This window comes from Chelonoidis abingdonii, chromosome 9 (assembly GCF_003597395.2).
Source record: "Chelonoidis abingdonii isolate Lonesome George chromosome 9, CheloAbing_2.0, whole genome shotgun sequence".
Taxonomy (NCBI): Eukaryota; Metazoa; Chordata; order Testudines; family Testudinidae; genus Chelonoidis; species Chelonoidis abingdonii.
Genome location: NC_133777.1, coordinates 16,176,889 through 16,197,414, shown reverse-complemented (window position 1 = coordinate 16,197,414; position 20,526 = coordinate 16,176,889). Strand labels below are relative to the sequence as shown.

General features: G+C 43.1%; 2 protein-coding genes and 1 long non-coding RNA gene across 4 annotated transcripts; all 3 read left to right on the top strand.

Annotated features, from left to right (window-relative positions):
* The first annotated feature begins 3,273 nt into the window (after nt 1-3,273).
* Nucleotides 3,274-13,657, top strand: LDAF1 (lipid droplet assembly factor 1). 2 transcript variants are annotated; one of them, XM_032802153.2, is made up of 5 exons: nt 3,274-3,418; nt 6,122-6,259; nt 7,756-7,924; nt 9,028-9,166; nt 12,407-13,657. In XM_032802153.2, the coding sequence occupies exons 2-5, from the start codon at nt 6,188-6,190 to the stop codon at nt 12,501-12,503; spliced, it is 477 nt and encodes a 158-aa protein (XP_032658044.1). In that variant the 5' UTR covers nt 3,274-3,418; nt 6,122-6,187; the 3' UTR covers nt 12,504-13,657. The 2 variants fall into 2 exon arrangements, with proteins under 2 accessions (XP_032658044.1, XP_032658045.1); XM_032802154.2 differs by lacking the exon at nt 12,407-13,657 and adding an exon at nt 9,385-9,472 and having other exon boundaries at nt 3,320-3,418.
* LOC142047308 (uncharacterized) lies at nt 10,102-11,775 on the top strand. The gene is made up of 2 exons (XR_012656497.1): nt 10,102-10,656; nt 11,633-11,775. It is a non-coding gene; the product is annotated as an uncharacterized LOC142047308 (long non-coding RNA).
* Nucleotides 13,658-16,858: 3,201 nt separating the features above from the next.
* Nucleotides 16,859-18,610, top strand: MCHR1 (melanin concentrating hormone receptor 1). The gene is made up of 2 exons (XM_032802140.1): nt 16,859-16,943; nt 17,613-18,610. Exons 1-2 carry the CDS (start codon nt 16,859-16,861, stop codon nt 18,608-18,610), a joined length of 1,083 nt encoding a protein of 360 aa, XP_032658031.1.
* Nucleotides 18,611-20,526: the final 1,916 nt, after the last annotated feature.

The window sequence follows — 20,526 nt, the reverse complement described above, 5'->3', positions numbered from 1 at the left end:
CTATTCTGGAGAACCAACATGGCTCCAGCAACACTGCATATACCCTTTAATAATGTCACATATGAATATTTTTAGTAGTCTTAGAAAAAACACTCTTACCTTTCTCTCTTTCTCTCTCTCACTCCTGTCTTTTTTGAGTATTTCTTTTTTGCTGTGCATCTTTGAGTCCAGAGCCTAATACAGGCAGTGGAGCAAATTTTGAGCTGATTTAGGCCCCCATCCTTCAATTTAATAAATGGACAGATCCTTACACCTGTACAGTTCAACTGAAGTCAATAGGTCTCTTCAAGGGCACAAGGTTCCATTGTCCCATTGAGTCTGTTAAAGCAGCTCATTCAAAAAGCTTCATTTTACTTTAAAAAGACTGTTGCAGAATTTATACAGAATATGCAAGGGAGCTTGGAAGGATTCCTTCCTCTCCCCCAATAACATAGAGTGCATGTTAAAAGGGCAGTATATGCTCATATATCTTTTTTTAAAAAGTTTTCATCTATGTTACTAACCACCTTTGATTACTAAAGCCCCAATCCTCTGTGAAGCTCCTTGCAGTATCAGGGTGCAAAATGGAAACAATTTTAAAAATCAAATGTACTTTTCACGAGCTGGGGTATTTACTTTTTTCATTTCACTTAGCTAGGACAGTTAAACTAGATGGGTCAGTTTCACACTCGTGAGCAATCAGTGTCATGGTCAGGTTCCCATGCCCTAACAGAACTCTGCGATGTTTTGGTTACAAACACTATTGAAGAATTTTAAAATCTAATTAAAAAAAATCTATTTTCATTGACAATTTTTAAAAAAATAGTGAAACCAATTATTTTCAGTTTTGTAATAGTCTTAATGATGACTAAATAGTACTAATCAGAATCTTGAACAATTTGCACATTTCTGAACATACTTAGCATTAAAACTTCAATACAGCAAAAGGAACTAATAAAGTAAAATTGGGCCATTCAGATCCTGCATTTGCCACCAGTGTAATGAATCCATAAACATCCAACAACTTCCATTTCACTATACTTCATACTAAACCACTCAGAAATTCACATGGGACAACCGTAAGCTACTTCTACTCTGAAGGCAGGATTAGTGATACAAAGTTCAACAGTTCCAAGAGCATCTATTTGCAGGAAGTGATACATCTTTATGCTAGCCCGTTCATTACAACACCCTATCAAGTTCCTTACCAAAATTCTTCCCACTCTATACCATGTTTTGCGAACTTGCACGATTTTATCAGGAGTTTCATGATGTTTGGTGACCTTCTTAAAGCCCCAGTTCCTGGAGTAAAGAGGGATTACATGAGAAGCTCTGCTTTTATTTATTATTTTAAAGTAACATTATATCTCTAATTTTTTTAAAAAAATTGAAAATGTAGTCAAAGTGTACTGAAAGGCTCACAAATCAAAAAGCAAATAAAATAAACCCCCGTTTTAAAAAAAAATCATGATTTTTAGAAAACTATGACTTTTTTTAAAAAGGCTCTAACATGGTTTTTGAATGCTTGGGCACTGTACTGTACATTTCTGCTATGGAGTGTGATGTCTGTCATTGTGTAACAGGCTGCTATCATCTACCCCAGTTTCCTTTATTTCAGGAGTGAAGCTGTATCCCACATTAGGGATCTTTCCCTAGAATATCTAGGTTGGAAGGGACCTCAGGAGATCATCTGGTCTAACCCCCTGCTCAAAGCAAGGCCAATCCCCAGACAGATTTTTGCCCAGATCCCTGGGTGGCCCCCTCAAGGATTAAACACACAACCCTGGGTTTAGGAGGCCAACGTTCAAACCACTGAGCTACCCCTACTTCTGTGCAAGCCAAAAGTCATCTCCTGTAAGCTTTCCACAGTTTGCCCTCCTCCTCACTTGCTGCCTGGGCTATGTTGCTCCAGCCTATTATGCAATCTGCACAGATTTCCAAATGAAACTTACATTTTTCCATGTGCCAACAGACAAAACATAATGTGGCTGGATAGGATGAGGTGGGCATTTTACAAATACAGTGGTTTACACAAAGTAAAATAACAAGGAGCACTTCTGATTGATTGGAGAGATCAGAGCTGCTGTCATGAGCTAAAAATCTTTCATAAAGGCACATGCCCCCTAGAACAGGCATTGTGGGATACTTCTGGAGGCCGATCAGAGCGCATTAACAGGACAGGTCGTCCACCCTGGCACCACGGCGCTCCAGCGGGGGCGCAGCAAACTTTATTCCACTTGCCGAGGTGGAGAACCAGGAACGCTGTAGCCACAGAGTCAGAGCACTCTACATGCCTTGCCAGTGTGAACAGGGAGTGAGCTAGTATGCACGGGGCTCCTTTATTGTGCACTAACTTGCAAGTGTAGCCAAGCCCTAAGTGACTTGGCAGTGTGTACACCTTGGGCGTTACAGTGCTCAAAGCTGCTTTACTGCACACAAACTTGCCAATGTAGACAGGGCCTAAAACATGCAGTAAGTTGGGGGATGAGCCAGATATTAGCCCCTGAGAGACAACAGCAAGGAAAGTAACCAACCCCTGGGCGGTGTGTCAAACCACCCGTCAACAGCCATTGTCCAGCAAGGGAGCTACAATTCAATCAATAAGTGAAAGGAAAAACCAGGAACATCTGGGGGGACAGAACAGGAGACACTGTCAGTACTGATCTAACATGCACACATACAAGGCATTTGCATGGGCCTGGCATGTTCATACATGTGGTACTGGGGTGTCCCTATAGGTAGCACTGGAAAGTACTTAGTATGATGTCAAACATGGCACTTGTGTGCTCCATATGTGACACTGTCGTGGGCTTAAAACAAATAAATAAATAATTGGAAATATACCAATCTCCTAGAACAGGAAGGGACCTTGAAAGGGCTTGATATGTTTCCACACATGGCACTGACATGGGCTTAGCAAGAAGTTTGCATTTTGTGTATCCGATTCCACCCCCCCCCCACGCCCTCTGATCCTGCCAGAAGTGTGCAGCTCCCACCCCACCCCTTCCCACACTGTGGCAGACAATGTTCTGTGGAGACACAGCAGTGCCACATGTGTGGGTGCAACAGCGCCCACGTTGTATGTGAACATGCCAGGCCCATGGACGTGCCTTATACGTTATGGGCCTGCTAGACCAGCACCGACAGTGTTTCCTCAGGTCCCGTGCCGCCCCGCCCCCCATGCCCTTCTTTTAGCTTTCACGCGTAGGCAAGAGGCATGTGCCTTGGGGGAGGCCTGTCCCACATGACAGGAGCTGTGCTTCCAAACCCAGCAGGGGGAAGCGGCGGCAGCAGCAGCCCCGCCCCGGTCCGCCCCAGCCGGCTGCTGCCTGCAGGCCTGGGCAGGTTGCTGCCCCACTCCCAGGCGTAGCATCCGCCAGCCAGGCCGAGCCGGGCGGAGGCGGCTGCCCGCCGCTGGAATGGCGAGTCAGGCTCTGAGGTAAGGGGATCAGCGCCGTCTGGGCCGCGCGCCGCTGGCTGGGGGCTTCGCGTGGAGCCTCCTCGCCCGGAGACGGGAATCCGCCAGGCCCCTGGTATCAGGGACCCCCCGTGCCCGCAGAGCTGCTGGGAGAGGCCGGCCCGCCTGGTCCCCAGGAAGAGGCTTGTCCCACGGTGAGTCGCCTCCCCCCGCCCAGCTCCGGCGAACTCCCCCTCCCTGGCGCCCCTCCTCGGCGGGGCACAGCGCTCGGGCTGCCCTGCGGAGAAGCGGGAGAGGGTGTCCGGGTTTTGCGCCCAGAGCTGTTCTCCCCACTCCCGCCGCACGGCGAGAGAGCCTCGTCCCCAGCGGGGCCTCCTGGCTGGGTCTGTTTTTGTCTCTTCTGCTGGAACCCCCCCACCAGCAGTGTGGTCCCCCTGCGAATCAGCCCACGCTGCCCACTAAGCTTGAGCTACACTTAAGATGTAGGTCATTACAGCTCCAGCATTTAGGGGGGTGAAAAATCCACAGCAGAGTGCCACAGCCATGCTAGTCAAAGCCTCCTGTAGACTTGCCCACCAAACCCTCACTCTATACACAGGTCAATCAAAGGATGCTTTCCCTAGACCCAGCTCTGTTACTCACATGTGGTGTTCCTCAGGGCCCCCCAGAGGATTCAGGGGGCCTGGGGCAAATGGGGGAAGCTGCAGCCCTTGTACTCACCCGGCGGCGGTCCGGGTCTTTGGCAGCATTTCAGCGGGGGAGAGAGGGGCTTCAGTTGCGCACGTCTCTGGCAGCACTGAAGGCCCCCCCCCCCCATGATCTGGTCCGCCACCCGGCCAGGGCTCGCGGGGCATTTTGGCAGCAGGGGGGGCCCTTCAGTTGCTCTGCATCTTCGGCAGCACTGAAGGGCCCCCCCCGCTGAAATGCCGCCGAAGACCCGGACCGCTGCCAGACCAGGGCTCGTGGGACCCCTGTGGGGCCTGGGGCAAATTGCCCCACTTGCCCCCCCCTCTGGGCGACCTTGGTGTTTCTACAGCAGAAAAACCTGTGTCTGTGCTGCAGTGTTAGGCTTTGTCTACACTGGCACCTGAACAACAAAACTTTTGTGTTTCAGAGGTGTTAAAAAAACACCACACCCCAAAAGACAGACGTTTTGCCACTGACAAGCACCAGTGTGACCAGCATTTTGGCGGCAGGAGCACTCTCCTGCCAACAAAGCAAATACCACTCGTTGGGGGCAGAAGTTTTTTGTCAGCAGAAAACTCTCCTGCCAACAAACCCTTTTAGCGACACTTCTGTAGCAACACAGCCATGTCGCTAAAAGGTGCATAGTGTAGATATAGCCTTAGCTGAGGCACCATAGCTATGCCACTATAGTCACTGTAGTGTAGACATGGCTTAACTTGAATGCTGACATAGAAATACATTTCCTCCTACAGACCATATCAATACAGGCATCTTTGAGCCTCTCATCACTGCTATATTTCGTTCAAACTACAGATCATTGGTTTCATTCTAGATAGAATAAGTTTCTGAAGACTCTCAGACGATACTTAATAAGGATTATTTGTCAGGGCTTGTATGCAGTGTTTGTAATAGTACCTAGTAGGTTTCCCTTCTTACCATTAACAGCTAGGATAATAGCATTTAGAGCCATACTTCTACTAATTATTGAATACATAATTTTATAACTTCCCATTTTAACTGCATCCACCCTGATAATATTTTTGAACTCATCATTTGTCAGTAAAAGTAATATTGTACTTTGATTTTAAATTTCAAAGGAAATGTGATTTTGGAAGACACTGGCTATATTTTAAATTTAATCAACTGGTAAACCCCATTTGAAACCTCACTTGGAACAGCGCTAATTGTGTAATTTTAAAAAAGTGAACACGCAAGGAGATACAGTCAATTTGAAATCTAGTCAGTTCAAAGGTTAAAAGTAGTTTCATGTACTACATCCACCCTTGAGTCCCTTTGCCAAGTTTTACATCTTCCACTTAATTTTTTCCCCTTGTTGCTGTGGGAAAGGCTTATACAAACAAAGAGGAAACTGATTATGGTGAAATTGATTATAGACAAAGTGATGTAAAATTACAAGGTAAACTTTCAGAAAACTAAAGGTAAAATGTTTTCTAATCTTTCAATTATAGTGTTCCTTGCAGCAATAATAGGATAAACTTTCAAATAAGCAATTTTAAGTTGATGCTGCCCTTTTAAGTTTCAGGAGCTTATAATGTATGTTCAGACTGAAAGCAGCTTACCTCTGCTCTACACATTGATTTGTAATGTTGAACAGTGTTTGATTTTAGCTATAGATATGCAGCCATATACAGGTGCATATAGCCTTATTAATGTAACCTTTGGAAATTATTGGCTGTTCAGGCAGAAATGAATGTGGTATAATACCTAAAGAGATAGAACTGAGTTCCTACTGGGTATTTGGGTATATTATTACTGTTAAGTACAGGTTTTATTATCTAAATTAAGGTCAGAGACATTTTATTTTATATTTGTGATACTTGAACAATGAGAAATTTTTCTGGACTTGGGGATGTCTCAGGAGAGTTGTCAGGAATTTAGACTACTACATTAAATTTTATATGTTTTACATGTAACATTAAAATCTATAATCAACTAAATATTTCTGTTTCAAACAAGAGAAATTTTCACATAATCATGCCTAAGCCTGTCAGTAATTTTATCTTAACTTTTAAATAGGGTGGATGGCTAAAAAAGCATTAATTCTCCAGAAGAGGATTCAAGATCAACACTGAAGTCTCCAAAATGTCAAAAGAAATGCAAGAACTACAGAAACAATGGCACTCCATGATGCAAACCATCCACACCAACTCCAATGTGGGTTTTGCATTATTTTATAATTTTACAGGGCATTATTTATAGAATACTTCTTCTTTCATCATTGCTGGAACATCATGCCCTATTTTATTTTATGGTTGTATGATAATGAAATTTAATTATAAAACTAATATTGAATTTCCAAAGAGAAAATTAGTTCCTTCTTTTAATAAGAGGACTCAAAAAGAACTTAAAAAAAAATAGGGGCATTTCTGTGGTACTTATTACTGTAGCATCTGTATGCTTCACAAAATAGTAAGGTTCACAACAGCTCAGTAAAGTAGGTGGCAAATATTATCCCCATTTTACAGATAAGGAAACTGGAGCATAGATTAAGTGATCTGGAACTGATTTTCTTATTCTTAATAGTATGCCATTACCTCTCTGGTGCTTTCACACCAAAACACAGCATAAAGAAATTGATGTTCTACCTAAGGCCTGGGCTACACTAGTGGTGGGCTGAAGTCGACGTATCTTAGTTCGACTTACCTGGCCATCCTCACGGCGGCGAGACAACTGGCGCGGCTCCCCCATCGACTCCACTTACTCCTCCTGCTGAGGTGGAGTACAGGCATCGATTAACGAATTGATTTATTGCGTCCAGATGAGACGCGATAAATCGATCCATGATACATCAAACACTATCCGTCTATCTGGTGGGTAGTATAGACATACCCTAAGAGGGCTATACCTTTTTAACTATACTGGTATAATTAAAGCAGTACAATTTTCTAATGTAGATGAGTTTGCAGTGTCGTTACATGTAGAGGAGGGGAAGTCTGCAAGTTAATAGGTGAGGCAGGATCCCTGAAAAGATTATTTATGCCCCTTAATTTAGAAGCTTTGAAAAAATGTCATCTAGATACTTCTACTAACAGGATTTTCAGATTTTTAAACAAATATAGGTCATTGGATCAAAATAGTAACTGGTAAAACTCCACTGAAATCAGTTGTGTTATACCGTGGACTTTCATGTTTTATTTGTCATTTTGGCTTTTGATACTTATTTTATTATGCACATGTTGAAGTTTGTCAGTATCACAATGAACTGGATACTCCTTGTAAATTATTTTAAGCTATTGCTGAGGAATCTTCACCTCCAACTGATCTCTCTTCATTGTTTTCACTTCACTGTCCAGTTTTTAAAGATGCTAAAATACATGATCTGCCTTGCTAAATCCATTGTGATCTCTGCCTTTGTTTCAACATGTGTTGGAGAAACTTTTCTTTGGTGTGTTCACTATAGAATTTTTGAAGCATTCAGACATGATGTTGATGAGTGCCCTAGAAGTACCTAGACAGAAAGATGCTCATACTTCTGAAACAGGATGGCCACTGCCTCTGACATTAATTCATCAATTTATGTACTTATGAAATGTTTGTACGCAAAATGTCACTAAAAGGGTTTTGACCCCTTTCTTAGGTAATAGAGACTTTAAAAAAATTAAAATTAAAATCTGATCTAATTCTACTTTTCTTCTTTCAATCGTTTATAGGTTGTTTCTTTTATGAACTCTCGAGTTGGCCAGTACTTAGATGATCATCCTTTTGTCGCCCTGTCACTGCTGGTGTTTATTGCCGTATCTGCTATTCCTGTTGCATTCTTTCTGATATTTGTGATTTCAACAACCATAATGGCCTGTATGGGGGTTATCGTCGTTGAAGGTATTTTCTTTATCTATTTATTTCCTTACTACAAAGATCAGTAACATTTAGGACAAAGTTATTTATTTAAAGGATTTTCCTTTCTCTTATCTCTGACCTGCAGAAGTTCCTGGTACAATCAAATTGTAGTGATCTTTTTGTGCGTGTCTCTACTTTCAGAAACAGCAACAGACTTTTAAAACCGAATAGTATTCTAATTAAAAAGGGAGAAAGGATTTTCCTGTCTTGGGCGCAGATAATCCCAACACTGTACACTGTTAATCCATTTATCCTTGCCATGGATAACTTTCATCTCTGGCCTTCAAAGAGATTTAGTAAGAGCACATTTAGAAGAGCAAATAGTTTTGTTTTTTCTGCTGGACTGTAACAAATGTCATTTATTAAAATTGCTTTTATCAAGGATACTTCCAAATCTCCTGTCCACCACCAAATAAATTTTGGGCCTGATTATTCCTCTCCCAGGCTTCCCCATGGAAAGCTCTCTGTGAGCCAGGGGATCCACTTGGAAGAGAAGGGACAGACCAGGGTCTGACTTGGGACATGATGCACATTGCTTGCTAATCAGCCCTGTGGAGCTCAGAGCAGGAAGATGATGTATTATCTTTCTGTGGTGGGGGAACCCCTGTAAAGACAGCCATTAGGGGAGGTCATGGCAGTGTAGCCCCGGTGGAGTTATTCTCCACAGCCAAATTGTGACCAGAGCTGCTGGGGTGGCACAGAGCTTCTGTGCAGAAGATCCTAGCCCCCCCTTTGCCTCCAATCCTTTGGGATCTGCACAGAGCCTAGAAGATGAGTGAAATTTGGGGGCTGGCCCCACAGGCTACTCCACAGGGAGATAAGTATCACCCTAGAAGACTCAAAGACCCATCAGGGGAAAACTCTGCAAAGAGAACCTCATGGCGATTTCCTCCCCTTTAGCCCACAGGATTTCCTGTGGATGGGGACTATCAGGCCTTCAACTATTACACTGTGAACAGATCAGCTAGTTGTTGTGCTACACCATTTTCACTGATCATTTGAATTTGGGATGGCATAGATCTCCTGGACCTGGTGTGTATACTTGTATGTGTATTTGTGCAAATAAACTAATTCTCTCTTACTAGGTGTTGTAATATCAGTAGGTGGCATAGCCCTTCTTTGTGCGCTGAGTGGCCTGGGCGTCCTTTCATTGGCAGTTTCTGGAGTACTGAGTATTTGCTACATAGCTCTTTCAACTCTAATCAACTACTGGCATACTCCAAAGTAAGCATTTACATAGTGATCTATACTGTAATGTCAAACTGCAGCTCTGGCTCGTCATTGATTACCGTTTGGTTAACTTAGGATAATAAACTTGTCATTCTTGGTCAGTATAGCACGTTACTGTAACCATTAATATGCAGCAGGTATCTGTTCAGCCACTAATATTAATGTGTATTTTAGTAGGAATTAATATAGGGACCTCTGGCTCTGTTTTCTAGTTATGGAAGAGGAGGAAGAAATAGTTATATGCAATTATACAATGCACTTTTGGTATTAATGTAGCCTCTTGTCAAACAGGTAAAATTATTCAACTTTTAAAACACTGCAACAAATTAACAGGGTTATGTGGCTGCTTTAAATATTAAGGACTTGAACGTAACAAATAGAAAGAATTAAGCCACTATAAAGAAACACATGGTCTGGGAATGCTTTTAAAAATCCTGACTGTTCATGCGTTTCATCTTTTCCCTCCCCTTTATTAAATGAGTCTCTTGTAGAACTTTAGCCATGGTTTGGGTTTCAGCCATTTGATTCCTGTGGTATTCTTGATCATTATGTAACTGTTAGTAATTCTTTAGATTACTAAACTGAAAGAACTTTAACAATTTTATTTCCTCTTACCTGTGCACTGTGTGTGTTCACTTTAACTTGGGAGAAGAAAATAGAATAATTTTAGTTTTATAGCCATTTTCCAGTCAATTTACTGTCTGGTTCTCTTGCATTATCACAATTATGCAAAGCTTTTGTAGCAGCCATTGCAAATAAATATCTATTTTAAAAGCAAAACAAGAAAACCTTTTAAAAATTGTGGAAATATTTCTGTTAGTGTTAGGTTTTGTAAAAGCTTGTTTTATAAAACTTGTAACTTATGCTTTGGTTAGATATGACACAACAGTGTTTTTTAATTACACAATCACCTTTCTCCAAGGGCAGGTCTAAACTTAAAAATGCTGTATCAGCACAACTGTATCACTGTAGCACTTTAATGAAGACACTCTAAGACAACGGGAGAGAGCTTCTCCCATCATCTTAGCTACTGCCTCTCACGGAGATGGATTAACTATGTCAGCAGGAGAAGCTCTCCCACTGACATAGCGCTGTCTACACTGGCGCTTCGGTTGATGTAACTATGTCACTTGGGTGTCAATATTCACATCCCTGAGTGACATAGTTATACCAAAGAAATTCTGTAGTGTCGACCAGGGCTAAGATGCAAGAAGCCTTGGGGCACCTCTACAAATGCAACTAAGTCAGGACACCTGGTTACAATACTGTTCCATTTTGTAGTGCAGACGGGACCTTGACTGTGTTCCATAACTAAGCTAAAGCCTTGTCCACTCTGCAGAATACAGTTAAGGTCCTGTTTATATTACAGATTGGAAGCATGTTTTAACTGGGTCAGGGACAACTGTATTATAAATGATCCAGCACACTAGAATGTATTAGTATTGTAAATGACAGCCTAAGTCACACTGTTACATGTGCGTTCTGTCTTAGGGCTTGGCTACACTGGAGAGTTGCAGCGCTGGTGAAGGGGTTACAGCGCTGCAACTCACTCTGTGTACACACTTACAAAGCCCAGCCAGCGCTGCAACTCCCTGGCTGCAGCGCTGGCTGTACACCTGGTCTGAGTGGGTCGCGACTTCAAGCAGCTGGTGATGCAGCGCTGCTCATCAGATGTGGACACCAACACGCTGTTATTGGCCTCCAGGGTATTAAGAGGTATCCCAGAATCCTGTCACAACAAACAGGAAGAATGGCTGAACGACGAGCTCTAAAAACAAACACAGCTGTCTTTGCTCCAGGCGAGCGAGCGAGGGCGGATGCTTTGGAATGTTCACAGCTGTTTGCTTGAGGAGAGAGGAGGGGGGAGTCCATGTTGAGCAGCTGCTCATGTGGTCTGAAGGCTATTTAGGAGTGCATAATTTGCATTAGTGAAATAACGACGAGGGGTGGAGCGAAGGCGTCAAGAAACTTTTAATGATGAAGGTAGCTGTGGTTGTATCTCCTCTAGTCTTAGGAAACTTGCAGGCAGAAGCTAGAGAACAAGCTGCTAGTGTATTGCTTGATGGAGACGAAATACACGGCGGGGGGGGAGGGAGCCTCGGAGAAGGTGCTTATCTGCGGCTGAACCTTTTGCATTTAAGAGCTGAGTGAAGGTGGGGGAAATGGCCAGAATTTGCAAGGCAGGGAGCTGTCACAGTTTCTGCTCCAAAAATCCACTCTCTCTGTCTCCCCCACGCTCCCTGTCACACTCCACCCCACCCCCCTCTTTTGAAAAGCACATTGCGGCCACTTGAACGCTGGGATAGCTGCCCACAATGCACCACTCCCAACAGCGCTGCAAATGTGGCCACACTGCAGCTCTGGTAGCTGTCAGTGTGGCCACACTGCAGCGCTGTTCCTACACAGCTGTATGACCACAGCTGTAACTCCCAGCGCTGCACATTTCCAAGTGTAGCCAAGCCCTTAGTGAGTGTAAAAGGAGCTAAAGAGGATTAAGCTGGAGTGCCACCTATAGCCTGCTTCTATTACTAGTAGGAACTAGCTCTATCCAGCAGTACTACTTTCCAGGGTCCAAATCACCCGTCCAGCAGAAGGCAGACCTGTAGGGAATAAAACTGAGGGCTCCATCAGAGGACTTTTCTCAGATTTTGCATCTGCAGGGCAGTATCCCTTCCATATTCAAGGACAAACAGAACCACCTGTTTCAGAGTAGCAGCCGTGTTAGTCTGTATCTGCCAAAAGAACAGGAGTACTAGTACCTGTGGATCCTAAGAGATTTGCCAAAACATAGGTTATCAGGCAGAAGCCCTGTTTTTGTGCTGGCTCCAAAGCTCGCTGCCACTCCTGCTCTCCAGCAGCATGGCTTCAGTGGAATCATTCTGCTAGGTCTCTTATATCACCTGATGCTCCCAAAAATTTCCCCTCCTTCCTCCACATGAGAGTTGTTCCACATTATACAGCCACAGCTAAAAAAATATTCATCATATTCATTGCTGATCTTTCAGAGTAAGTGGACAACATGCATCAAGCCCATCCCCGTACAGGGATCCCTGGCTCCAGTGAGATAATCGCTGGGAGAGCACCCAGATAATTCAATAATAGTTGTTCTAGAAATGCTAGATAATAAGTTTGTCAACCACCATACTGCGCAGTTTTCTTTGTGTTGGGTAGGATCTCAACAATCTCTTGTCAAAGCATAACCCAGTAAATTTGACCATTCTTCTCATTATACAGCAGCCTGGTAAAGAAGGAAGAAGCTAATGAAAACAGTTTGCTACAGAGTAGTCCACCTGTCTTGGACCCTTCTAACAAGAACACGAAGAGCGAATGAACAGGACTTTCCCAGCTTCCTGTCTTCCTTGATATGCACTTACTTGTACTGTTCTGAATTGTAACTTTGTGTTTACCTGTCAAATACTCAAGCTTTGTGCGTTGTTTACGGAAATTGAGACTCAATATGCCTCTTTGGTTGTCGCTGTAAAATGAATAGGAACAGTATCTTAACCTTTTGTCAATTCACTGCCATACTAAGTCTACAGGGCATGGTGAGAAATCTTCCAAATACACTACACCGTCCAATCCTATTGCTATAAAAGCAATAATTTCCAATAAAACTGGGGCAGTTTTGTGCAAGAAGGAAGTGTGTGTTTGAGATTATAACTGTTGGTGTTAGAATTCTAATCTTAGATGGGGAATCAAAGTGGAACAACCCGACTGCTGCAGTTGGATGTTTTTGCACTTGGGAAATGGCAAAGCACAGCAACACAAGGTGACACCTGTTTGAATACTAGAAAAATATTTGTAAGCCTTAACAGTGGTTATCAAAATATCTGTGCAGTAAAGAACTAAGCCTGCACCATCTTAAATATATATGTTGTTGGAAAAGCAAGTTAAAGCAAAATTTACTATGTATAATATTTAATAGCCTAAACCAGTGGTCTCTAAACTGGGAGGGCAGACCCCTAAAGGGTTGGGGAGGAGCTTTAGGGGGAACACAGCAGGGCCCGAGCCAGCCCCCGGGGGGGCAGGGAGCACCATTCAGCTCCACTCCTGGCCCCGACCACGGCCCCAGCTGCAGCACTGGCTTCACTCCTGACCATGGTGCCCAGCACCAGCTCTGTCCCCGCTCCTGGCCACGGCTTCCAGGGTGGGTGGATGGGGTTTGCGGATCAGATAAGGGATGGGGGGGATGAGCAAAAAAGCTTGGGGACCACTGGTCTAAACTCTTGCATGTTCTGGTAAGTTATTCAGAAGGGATACCTTCCTCATTCTCTTGTCCCACGAGAGGTCCTGGTTAGGGCCTTAGTGTTTTGCCTTATGTGTCTGAATGTTTTTGAAAGTCTATTTTGCTTACCAATTTTCACTCTTTGAATATGTAACTTCTGTGAACTTTTTCTGGGAGAGGGCAAATACTAAACATCTTTGCTTAAGCAGTAACCTCGTGTGTCTCAAAGATACTTAGTTTAATAAAGTGCTATTTGTTTATCTGGGTTGTCTTTTTGCTGTTACCCTGTTTATCCTTGCTAAAGTAAGAAAAACAAGTTTTCAAAACTTAAACCATCATGAACATTACTTAGAACTAGATTTCAGTTTTTACAAGCTCTCTCTTCGTTTTGTATTAACCCAAACATGTCACCTTGAGAATTAGTGCTAAATAAATTTCACTGCCACAAGCTGTCGCCAGTTTGGCATTATTTGGGGATATTCAGCCCTCCTTGTCTTTAAACAGGCAGCAGCATTCTTGGTCCTCAGCTGGTATAATGTTGCAACATTGCATGAACTGTTACACTGTTTGTTTCTAAACTGAAGTTATATTTCAAATTATCCCTCAAAACAAATATGCCCCTTAGTGTAGACCCAAATTTACTCCTGTCTCGCACAAAGCTGCTGTGTGACTGTAACTTAAATCAGAAATGCTGTAACCTAAAACTAAAAGATTTGGCTTTAAACACCTCCACAGAGATTTTTGTGTTAAATGAACTCTTATGTTCTTTGAGTCCTTCCTTTCCAAATCTTTCACATTTCAAATTTTATTTAAGCCATGACAAGTTCAGAGTATTGGCTTCAGTCTTTACTACTTGATGACCACACTTTTTCAGTTGAATCTATTCTGCTTAATGAAACTGCAGTCCAAGACACAAAGTTCACTTTAATTTTTCACTGTGCTGGTAAGTTTGTCACGTCCATATGTGCAGTGAGACCCATCTTTGGCTGTGCATCATATTACATACATTAGGGCTCCATCCTGCAACATGCTCAGTGCGCTGGTCCTTTCAAAAAAGCACTTTCACACTTAACTCTAAGAGAAGTGTGAAGTGTTTGCCTCTGTGTAGTACATTATGAAGAGAATTTCCTCATTATGGACTCCAATCCTGCAAAGAGCGTTTCCTCCTCCACACTTCATAACATAGTCAAATCAAAACTCATACAACTTTTTACCTCCTGTCATTTGAGCTAAAGAGCTGTTTTTTAGTTTAAAATGAGCGATTTTTTTCTCCACATTCCACATACTAGGGAAAAAAACAGCAGAAATTATAGTATTTTGCTTAAATTAAAACAAAACAAAACACACCTTAATCTTTGGACTGAGTGAAAGCCTACAACATTTCATCCCAAAAGGTGAAATAAATAACAATCTTATACTGGAAGTGTTTATGCAACATTCACAATTGCTGCTACTTCCAGTTTTGGACCACATCCTCAGCTGGTGTAAATCAGTACAGCTCCACAATGGAGCTATGTCAATATCAGTCAGCCAAGGATTTGTATGGAAAAACATTGTAACATTGAGCAGAATGCTGCACTTTTATTCATGTTCAGTGCTGACCAAGAAGAATTCACATCACAGCTGTGGTTAGTACAGCCCATCAGCAAGTTTTTATGATGCACGCTTCTGCCATCTGTGTGAGTAGTCTTAACCTGCCAGCTTCCAAAGGAAAGTGCATTCTTAAGTGAAGCTTTCCACAGTGGCTGCTATATCTACAAGTGTGCTGGCTTTCAAGTGTTGCAATAAAACAAACACTTCCCTTTGCACCTAGAAGAATTGCAGACCCAAGGTAAGGCAAGAGCATTGTAATGAAAATCTTGATAAGCAGTCATTGCTCTGCACTTGTGTGTGAAGAAATTTATGTAATTGCAATTACAGTGACTCCAATTTTTAAGTAAAGTCTGTTTCTTCATACATTTCCCTTGCTGACATTGATGCTAATGGCACAGACTTGTGCATAACAATTTTCCCCTTATCTCAAAAGCAAGAGAGGAGATGGTTAAGTCCTATTTTCTGAAACGACTATAAAAGCATGCCCCAAGCAAGGCAGCAAGGAAAAATTACTGGAATGATTGGGAGTCAACACTTATACTTTTCCTTTCAACCAACCTTATTTCCCTGTGCAGATACCAGAATGGACCAGAACTGCAACGACCCAGTTGAGAATGCGGTTTACAAATTACAGGGACTCCTGCGGGGCAGTATGACCCAAAGGGCTGTGATGCTGAAAGCATCCTGCCCTATCTGGTAAATTAAATGATTTTTTCCCCTGCACTGTTAGACCTTAAAATGGTCACTGGTCGATGAACCACCAGGATAGAAATTATTTCCAAGTACCAGGAATCATTGTGCTTAGCAAGAAATGGGACTTGAAATCACATCACTCTGATTATCAGCCTGCCTTTCCTTGCATTACTGTCTACTAGCCACTCTCACTAGAACTATTATCCCTAGTATGTAATCTCATCTTCCAAAGTGACTAATATCAATGAGTCTACAGTTCATGCGTGCACTGGCTGCTAAGATTATGTTGTAGTTTAAGTTATGGGAGAAGCAAGACAGTAATTTAAATGAAAGCCTGGGTCCCACCTCATTTATTTAATTTTTCCAATATTGTATTTATTACATGTAAATTCTATAAAACTTCAACAGTTTCACACAAACCTTGAAAAGAAATCTCCTGATTGGTTCCCCTCCTCACCAAGCAGTGCCTGCCTGTGTTGACCAAAAGCAGTCCTTGCTTCCATAGTCCAGAGATGCTTCAGTGGTTCACTGGAGTAAAATGTGGAATAGTTGGGGAAGGGGGAGAGAGAGAGGGAAAGATGAGGTCCTTCATCGCGCTGCAACTCAGCAGGTTTATCAGCAAATTAATAGCATATACAACTGAAGTTTAATTGTTGGCTCTTCAGATTAACTTTTCAGGCTGATAGTGTTATTGACTTGCTTATATGAGTCCTGAGAGCTCCAGCTGCCCTGTATGTTGAATGCATGTGTTTGTACATGTGTGTAATGTATTTCAATTTACTTAGCGCAAGTCCCACTATCTTTCTATAGAACATTAGTGGACTGAGAAATAAACCTGTGGAGCCTAGTCACTGCCTTCTGCACTACATAAATGAGCTCTGCTTCTCTGTTCTCTCTCCCAGTGTGTTAATAGGCATTGGGCTAACAGCTTGCTGATAGGCACTTTGCTTCTTACATTCTGGTGTCAGTTTCACCTGGCATTGGTGCAGGAGCAGGGGATTCAGAGCTTTGCAACAGCTGCTTTTTGACCAACACAGCAGCCTTTCCTGATTCTCAGAGCAGCAGTTTTGAGTATCATCACAGGATCTCCCAGGAACTGGCCACCTTTCTTCTACATTAAACATCAGCACTGCGACATCTTCAAACTATTGATCAGATCCAATTACTGCCAAGGGATGGATTTTAAACCGAATTATACGGAGCACTTGAACAGCTGCACTGCTAACATCACCAAGGCTGTGCAAAACTTTTCGCTGCCTGGTAAGTAAATGAGTAGGTAAAAATATATATTTGTGTATACTGTCAGGAGGTCTTATATACAGGGATAATTGCTGATCACTTTTCTCAAAGCTAAAAGTGATGCGACTGGGGCTATTATGAGTCTACTGTATAACTAAGGAGTATGTGCATTATATATACACATACACACGTGTATTTATATATGGTGTGTGTGCATATACACAGACTCCTACATACATAGATACACACATGTACATATATTGTACACAAGGTGATACATGCGTGTGTATCCACAAAAACAGATATGCTGTATCTAAACCTAGATGTGCATATTCATGTGTATACTGTATCTATATGTATGTGTGCATGTACACAAGTGCATATATATGTGTAACTAAGTTTGCTGTATATAGTATATATCACTGTACATGTACATACAGATACACATGCACCTCTGTCTATATGTGTGAGTGTAAATAGATTTGTACATATGTGTATAGGCATGTGTATTATATTAACACACCCGCCACCTTATGTATGTGTGGAAAATACATTATTTTTATGTTCCTATAAGCATATTATCATTGTTTTATTAGAAACCGGGATGTCCAGTCTGTAAAGCCCCCCCATCTTCCCCTGCCCACGGCACACATGCCCTGATCTTTCTCTGCCTATGCTCTGTCTCTGCAGGTGAGCCCAGCACAGTAAGTTATGCTGACTTCTTCATGCCTGCCCTGTTTGGCATCATCTTCTTCCTAGGCATCATTGGTAACAGCTTGGTGATCTGCACAGTCTTTAAGAAATCCAGCCCCAGGAGCAGTGTCCCAGATATCTTCATCATCAGCCTCTCCATGGTGGACCTGCTCTTCCTCCTGGGCATGCCCTTCCTCATTCACCAGCTGCTGGGCAATGGAGCCTGGCACTTTGGGGAAACCATGTGCACCATTATCACTGCTCTGGATGCCAACAGCCAATTCACTAGCACCTACATCCTCACTGCCATGTCCATTGACCGCTACCTGGCCACCGTGTACCCTTTCACCTCCACTCGCTTCAGGAAGCCATTTGTGGCCATCCTGGTGATCTGCATGCTCTGGGCTCTCTCTTTCCTCAGCATCACCCCAGTGTGGATGTATGCCCGGCTCATCCCTCTGCCTGGGGGGCTGCTGGGCTGCGGGATTCAGCTTCCAGACCCGCAGAATGACATCTACTGGTATACTCTCTATCAGTTCTTCCTCGTCTTTGCCATCCCCTTTACCCTCATCACTGTGGCCTACAGGAGGATTCTTCTCAGGATAGCCAAGTCCTCAGAGGCACTTACTGGCCAGAGGTGCACCAGGACCTGTGCCAGGAAAGTGACCCGTGTGGCCATTGCCATCTGCCTGGCCTTCTTCATCTGCTGGGCGCCTTACTATGTGCTACAGCTGGTGCAGTTAACCATGCACCACCCCAACCTGCCCTTCTACTATGCCTACAACTTGGCCATCAGCATGGGCTATGCCAATAGCTGCCTCAACCCCTTCATCTACATCCTGCTAGGGCAGACCGTCCGCAGGAGGCTGGTGGTTTCCGTCAGGCCGGCTGCTGCAGGGGAAGAGGCTTCCCAGAATGGGGGCAACAGCGCACAGGGGGACCCCAGCAAGTCAGGACAGCCACTGCTGCACCTGGTGTCTGTCTCTGGCAGGTAAAGAGATCGGCAGCAGGTGGGAGATTCCCACACAGCCCAGAAAAGCCCTGGTGGTCTCATGTACTAACTACAAACATTCCCTACCAACTCACACACAGATGTTTGGCTGAGTACCAATGGCTGTCTGTGGTGGGAGTGGTTCCTCTGCCCAGCTGATCTCTTGTGGCTGGAAACAGAGTTCTGCAGTGTCAACATTTGGGCTGGGTTCTGTCTGGCACTGAACCAGTTCACGTTTGTCCTCCAAATTCTTCCTGGCTAGACGTGAATTACTTTCCCCCTGACATATAAAAGACTTTTGCACTCTTCATATATTCTCACTGGAAGGGCCCAAGCACCAAAAAATTTAGTGTTGGCATTAAATTCCATACAAGCAATGAGCCACGGCTTGGCTGAGAGGCACTTCCATTGGATCACACTTGGCGTGAGTTTCAACTTGTTTTAAATGTGTGAAGAATGAAGATGTCTTAAGACGAGCTCTGATCCTTCTCCCGTTGGGGAGGCAGATCAGGAATCTAATACATTTTAAAGTAATTCAACAATAGCATTTTCACTTCTCTATTTACATCATTCCATCTGCTTGCAATCATTAACCATGGCCAATATTGTAATAATTTTCTAGTGATCAAGGCCAGCTTTCTGCCAGCAACATCAGCTGTCCCAGAGCCAGAAGAATAATTTCAAATGCATTTAAAATTAAATCTATGGATTGAAAATAGCCAAAGACTGACTGTTCTGAACTGTATTGTTATGGTACACCCACCAACATGACTTGAATGAATAGCTGTCACCAGGTCATCAAACCATTTCACAGTGGAAAATAATGATTGGACTCTATGCACATCATTACACAGAAGTGTTTGCTGACACCGGCAGCATATCATGTCCACATTCCTATCACCATAAAAGCAGGTAGCAATGCTTTGATGAACATAGATTTCCAAAGCATTAGGCCCAGGACTTTCAAACATTCTTTTAGATGACTCTGTTTTTGGTGCCTAATGTGAGACTCCTTAAAGGAACCCAATTTTTAGAAACTTCTAAAAAGATCAGGCCTCTTAGGTATCTCAAGTTGGGCACCCAAAATCACTAGTTTTGTTTTAATATTTGCCATTTTTATTATTAAAGCAGTAATGAATGTCTATGTCCATAGATATGAGTGAATGGAAAAGACGGTAGTAACAGCAAAGTTTCCAAAACACTCATTATTCCTATCATTGATCATCAGAAGACAGCTTCTCAAAGTTTAAAAAACTCTTTGCTTTTTTTTAAAAATATGGTGGTGGGTCCATAAACTCAGTACAAGGCAAAATAATTTACTTTAAAGACTCACACACTAAATCAGAATTTATCCTCATGTTTTATTAAGAACTTTAAAGTATACCCAATCCTCTGTCATGCGCCATAGCTCTTATGTGTCTATATTGTGTTCTGTTCAGGTTCCTAAATAGTGCCCTGGACTATAGTATTCAAGTACCTATGTGCTAACTGGAAAAAAAATGTGTTTTTGGTTATTTTATATGTACTGTGTAACTCTGAATTTCCCAACCTCTTATTCTAATCTATCTATCTTTAAGACTCTTCGTCTATGAGCTGTCCATTTAGCCACCTGTATGCAGAATGAATACTCCACGTAACTGCTCACTGGAGACATGCTACCAGGAACTCTCCCAGGCTGTGGCTGTTTCTGGAAGCCCCAAGAGGGAGCACCACAGATGAGAGACTAAAACCCTCAGGCAGTATTCTCTTCTTAGGGTATGGCTACACTGACAGTTTTGCAGCACTGGTAGTTACAGCTGTGCTCGTACAGCTGTGTACGGCCAGCGCTGCAGTGTGTCCACACTGACAGCGACCAGCGCTGCAGTGTGTCCACACTTGCACCAGTTGCAGCGCTGTTGTGAGTGGTGCATTGTGGGCAGC